This window comes from Rhinolophus sinicus, chromosome 17 (genome assembly GCF_057876585.1).
Source record: "Rhinolophus sinicus isolate RSI-liver-muscle chromosome 17, RSI-T2T, whole genome shotgun sequence".
In the NCBI taxonomy this organism is placed as follows: domain Eukaryota; kingdom Metazoa; phylum Chordata; class Mammalia; order Chiroptera; family Rhinolophidae; genus Rhinolophus; species Rhinolophus sinicus.
In genome coordinates, this window is record NC_142517.1 from 49,712,999 (window position 1) to 49,718,998 (window position 6,000).

At 45.9% G+C, this 6,000-nt stretch overlaps 1 protein-coding gene across 2 annotated transcripts in view; it reads right to left on the minus strand.

Moving 5' to 3' along the window:
• Positions 1-5,427, minus strand: part of ETV5 (ETS variant transcription factor 5) — a 58,432-nt gene extending 53,005 nt beyond the window's left edge. Inside the window, exons 1-5 of one of the 2 annotated variants that reach the window (XM_019735866.3) lie at positions 5,257-5,427; positions 2,011-2,129; positions 1,785-1,872; positions 1,611-1,658; positions 1,467-1,517 (exon numbers count right to left, since the gene is read on the minus strand). In XM_019735866.3, the coding sequence (XP_019591425.1) occupies positions 1,467-1,517; positions 1,611-1,658; positions 1,785-1,872; positions 2,011-2,055 (232 nt within the window). In that variant the 5' untranslated portion in view covers positions 2,056-2,129; positions 5,257-5,427. Of the gene's footprint in view, positions 1-1,466; positions 1,518-1,610; positions 1,659-1,784; positions 1,873-2,010; positions 2,130-4,820; positions 4,938-5,256 lie in introns of those variants that run through there. The other variant, XM_074329097.2, reaches the window with a different exon arrangement.
• Between the last annotated feature and the right edge of the window lie 573 nt (positions 5,428-6,000).

Genomic DNA, 6,000 nt, shown 5'->3' on the forward strand with positions numbered 1-6,000 from the left:
GCCACCTCCCAAACAGACTGCAGTTTATGCTGCTTTGAGCAAGAACTGGAAAGGCTGGGGCAAACTGTCAACACAGAAGAGAGTGGGATCACAAATCCTGTATTTTACACACACACACACACACACACACACACACACACACACTTTGGGTTATCTTTATTTAGCCTTTCAGTGGCAAGCTTCCCAATCACTTGAAAGCAATCACAGTGCAAAAATTAACATTCATTGACTTTCCTATAGAAAACACCCACAGCAAGCTGTGACAAAGCTAAGGTAACCATACATCTGCGGTTACACTTTATTCCAAGTTTCATGGCATTGCACCTTGAATATGAGACCTATCATTAAAGAATGTTTAGCTGGTACCTCTGATCTTTCATTTAATGATTTAGAACACCCAGCTTTTACTGAGACCCAAACATATCCTCTCTTCTAGTGGCATTTTCACACACACACACACACACACACACACACACACACACACACGATGAAACAAAACTGGGAAGAATTTGTTGGTACAAAATGAGAAATCGAATCCTTGCCTGGCTCAGGTGCTTGCTATTATAAACTATGACTAAGAGACATGAATTCTCTATGATGCAACTCTCAAGAGAGGCATTTTCTCCAGGCCTCTCTTAAACCTGCTCATTCGCCAGTGACTAATGCTCTCTAGAGCTGCCCTGTGCTACTCAAATTTCATCAGCCAGCTTTGTCCTTGATAGCTCTGCCTGGACCACAAAAGCTCCCCAAACCTGTTGAGGACAGCTCTGAAAGATCAGTGCAAAGCTAACCATGCCCCTGGCTAGCTCAGAGAGCTATCTTTTGAGCTTCCCACTGCATTTGTTATCTCAATGATATAAGCTCTTAATGACCACTTTTTAAAGTTTTTACTCTTCTCTGAATGCTCAAGTCCTGAAAACTACATGAAAAATAGGAGTAAATCGGTCACCCTGTGATCACCCTTTGTTAACTCAGAAGTAGAAACAAAATTGACAACATGTCGGGTGAAGCCACAATTAACTGGAATCTTCCATTAACTATTTTCTGCACCTTCAAGAGAAGAAAAATGTCAAGCTCATGATTTGCATCAAGGACTTAACTTATAAAACAAAAACACTGTAAGATGATGTCTGGTTAATGGATGTTTGGCCCAACATCTTATATATAAGGTCAATTAATTTATAATTTTAAGCTTGAAGCCTTGTAATACCCTTAGGCAAAAAGACATTTAGAATTAAATTACGTTCAGCAAATCTTACCTGCAATAGAATTAAAGCACTTTAGAAAATCATTTCAATAAGGAATGAAACAAATGTGTTGGGGGTTAACTTTGAATTATGAAAAGAAATGAAATGCATTCCACTGTCCACATACACTGCCTACAGCTGAAAAGAGCAATCTAGACATGGATGATCCATAATCAAACCATTTCAGGACAAATGAGCCACCACCAGAAAGGTACTTACAGTTATCAGACTGAAAATCTGGGACAAACTGTTCATCATCAGGAACTTGTGCTGGAAAAGAGATTTTTATTTTAGACCTTTAAGTTTTATTAAAAAGCACAGTAAAATGTTTTATATGGAAAATAGGACAGCCAAGAAACTTGCCTTCAGCTAACCAAGCCTCTTGAAGTTGACTGAGATCCTGAAACAACTCTAGAATTGAAAACAGGACACCAGAATGAGAATTCCTCTGCTAGGAAGAGGAAGAGTCTATGTGCTGCTTTCCCTGGGAGCCATTTGAGGAAGCCACAACACAGAGGGGAAAGCAAGCTTCACTACCTTCAGAATCATGAGCCAGATCTGTATCCAAAAACTTCCTTTTTCTGTCAATCACAGGCCGTCCTCTACATTCCTCTGATCGAGATTTCTGAAAGAGGCCAACAGACAGTGAAGACTCCACTGTAATAAAGGAGCCCAAAGGGGGTGGTACCACTAAATCAATAAGGAGAAGAGATTCAGATTTTAAGAGGGAGGACAAAACAAACCAAAAGCCATATAAACTTACCCCTGGGACCATAAAAGGGACTTGCTGATCATAAAACCCATCCATGGTGCTTCCAACGTCTCTAATATCACTTTGAAAGTTTTCAGCATTGAGTAATTTCTGGGGGGAAAAGGGTCCTCCTGTAATATGAATTTGGGAGATTTTAACAGAGGGGAATAAAAGAGAAAGGAAGTAATTTTATACTGCTCTTTCTTTAGCGCCTGTGCAAATCACTACTTTTCCTTGAGGTACTTAAAGCCCATTCAAGGTATGTATAAGCCTTACAGACTAAGGCTGGGGCTTAAGGGCATCAAAGGTTCAGTGTACTTGGTGCCAAATATATTTGCCTACTCATCCTTCCTCTTCTCTCTCATCATCATCATCATCATCATCATCATCATCATCAAGAGTATAGATTTGCTACCATCTATTAAAAATAAAAGGACCTTATTTTCATTATAAAAGGGTGATTTCAAGATTCTCTCCAACAGAGGACTCTCCAGGGTATTTGTAGTGTTAGTTTTTTTTTTTTTTAAAGAGATAATTTAATTTTGACAGTACAGTGACAGGAAGTAGAGAAACTGGGTTTAAGCATTCCAAATTATTAGCTATTAAGAATCTGACATACATAGTGTTTCTAAAAGTATTTTGTAGGTCAGTGGTTAAAATACTATATATAGTTCCAGGAATATATTGATCAGAAGTATACTCATCTTCACACAACTCTTTATTAAAACCTAAACCTTCTGTCTAAACAGGTGTAGTGTCTGTAATGTCACAAATAATCTCCATGGCAACTTACAGAGATATCTGTGACACCTCCAATTTTTTAAAGAATAGCAAGCATAGCTATGAAAAGTAATGGATAAAGGAAACTAAATTCTACTGCACACATTTTAAATGCATCTCTACCACAAATCTTTTTGTAAAAAGCACTAAAAGTAAAAGATCCATGAAAAGAAAATTCAGTTTCTTTCTTATTGTGAAGTCAATTTTTCCCCAAACATGTCAAAAAATAAAATCAAAATTGTTTCAGTAGTGTCAAGTCCTGGGGCTGGGAAGAAAGGTTGGGGGTCAAAATGGAAAGGAGGGAATTTTTTCTAATTTGTCAGGAATAAAGTAATAATTTGAGGAACGTAACATCTTCCTGAACACTTTGTTTTATTCTCCAAATAAAAATGCAATTAAGTCAACAAAATTGGGGAAAATAATTTCACTTGCCCCAGCTCTAAGCAATGCAAAATGCTTAAGGATAATTTTAACTGGTATATAAATTTTAAATAGGAACTTTTTCTCAGTGGGCAATTCCATCCAATTTGTTTTTCACACTGTGGAGCATATCAAATTTTCCTAAGTGAGCAGGATGCAAGGAAACCCTTCACGGCCAGCCTCCTCTCAGCACTTTGGCCCAAGTAATCAGATATTTTCAAAGTCAAAGAGAAAAGAGGGAGAGGAGCAAAACTGCACAGAATTCATAACTTCCTAGAAAAACATTCCCACTGGTCTGGATGGAGTGTTGCTTGCCTTCCAAATTGCGCTAAAACGTTCAGAATAAAGCATCTTTCTCAAATGTCACCAACCCATATACAAAATCTGAGAATCACCAGCACAAAGTTAAGGGGCATGAAAACGAGTCTTCCGTAGCCTTCAAAAACCTATTTGATTAAATCGTGGCCTTAGAAATTCTGTAAACATCTACTGGGGGAAGGAGACAACAGCTAGGAGATCGGAGGGGTAGATATTTTCAGAGTCTCATGATGAAATACGTTGCAAAATACTTCACCATGAAGAGCAAAACATTTTTTTAATTAAATGAAAGAAAAGAATCTGCCATAAGTGAGCCCAAAAGAGGCACTGAGGATCTTTTAAAGCAGCCCTCAGAGTTCAAGGGCTAGAAAAATTGTGCTCAAAGTATAATTTTTTTTTAAGCCTGAAGGGGAAGGCTCGAGTTCATCCAGGAGTTTAAGCCACTTCCTTTGTGCCCGCCCCCCACCTCCCCGTGCCCCCAGGAAAACTTTAACGCGGCGCAGCGGCTCGACCGAGGCCCCTCCCCCGCGGCGCACAGCGGGCCTGGTTTTATGAATGGGAGAGCGAACCGCGGCCGCCACATCAGGTAAAGGCTGTAACTGGATCCCTCGCGCTGGGCCCCATTCAGAAAACAAGACACACTTCCACCCAATTCCCAGCCTTCCCCATTCATGAAAACTCCTTCAGATGCGCCCCCGCCCCCACTCCCATCGCAAGCCCAGCCGCCGACGCAGGCCCCTCACCCCAGGGTTTTAGGAAGAAAGCTCAATGCTTCATTCAGGAAAAGGGAAAGGGAAAAAAAAAAAAAAGCCGCAGGGAGCAGCGAGCCAGCAAAAGAAACCCGCTTCATTCATAAAATCACCCACATTCATAAAAACGAGCTGCGGCGCCAGGCGCTACCAACCGCCCCCAATTCCTCCCCCCTAAAAAAACCTCCAAACATCTCTCCTTGGCACCCCTCCTCAGCCAAGGAGTTCGGCTCTCCCCAGAGGTTCCTTCTCCTCAGAAAATGCCGTCAGATTCCTAATCCAGCGAAAGGCTCCAGCATCTCTCCATCCCCCCCCCCCCGTACCCATTCCCCCCCCCCCATCCTCAGGCCGCTGTTCTTACGCTCCCCGATGTCTAGAGAATCGCCGTGCAGCCCGATTCTCTCGGTCTGCTGGGGATGGGAGTGGAAGGATTGAGTGTCCCCTCTCCACAACCTGAAACTTGCAAGGCCTGCCTAAGTTCCGGGCCGACCCCCAACCCCGCAGAATGCACATGCCTATGTCACTTAACCCCTCCTGCCGCTCTGGGGGCATCACCTCTCAGATATTCCCCCTAAGCTGCTTTTGGTCCCCTTCTCCCCTAAGCAAAGCTCCGCCAACCGTCTCTTCTCGCGAGCCTCCAAGTCCCCTCGGGGCTCTCAGATCTCCAGAGACTGTGCAGTCTTGCAACTCCGCGCCCCCCATCTCCACCAGGGAGCCCCCGCACCTCGCGCTCTGCGCGCCTCCCCCGCGACTTGCGGAAACCCGCTCTCCGCGCGCTCCGGAACCGTTAGCCGCCCCCGCCCGACGCCTCCGAGGAACCGAACCGGACCGGACCACGGGAGGAGGGAGCGGTCAGCCCGGGGGCTTCAGCCCAAATAGAAAGTGCACCCCGATCTGATTATTCTGAATCAGCCCGTGAACTCTCGGGCCCTTCGGACGCGTTCCTGGACGCCCCCTCTATGCCCCCCTTTCCCCCTCGACGCCCCCTCACCTGAGGCGGCGGCTCTCCTCCCCTGGCAGCGGCCCCGGGCGCAGGCGCGCTCACGCACGCGCGCACCGGGCCTGGGTGCTTAAGCAAACGGCTGGGCCGAACCGCTCTGGGGACACTGAACCGCTCCGCGCACCAGCCGCTGGACTCTGCGCCGCAGCTGCCAACCAGGCTGGAGCGCTGGCCCGGCCCCCGGCGGCCCGCTGCTCTGCCCGCCACCATTGGCCTACGGCCCCAGCCCAGCCGCGATCCCATTGGTCCTAGGCCCCTACCCCGGCTGTCCATCACCTCTTGTTTACCTGTCTGCGGACAAATCCAGCCAAGCCGCCCCACCAACTCCGGTTTCCATTGGTCCATATCGCCTTCCTTCCCACCCCTCAGGGGTCTGTTTTACATAATTTATGCACCGGGGGCCATTGGCCAATCAGCACAGGCTTGTTTATGTAATGAATGTAAGGACGTTTTTCATTCATAAAAAACGCGACCTGAGGGGGAAGCTTAGCTGAGTCAGTGAAGCACTTAAAGGGGCCGAGGCTCGGAGGAGCTGCATTTATTTCCCTCCTCGCAGCTCTCCCAACTTTTCACAGAGGCACGGCATTTTCCCTTTCCCCATTCACCCCACTTCTTCCACTAGCAATGCCACCGCCAGGACTGGGCTGCTGGGCGCCGGAGTGTCACAGCTGCAGCACCAAGCAAAGTTATCATTTTAGAATTTAGGAGAGAGGAATTCGTCATTCCACCCAGAGA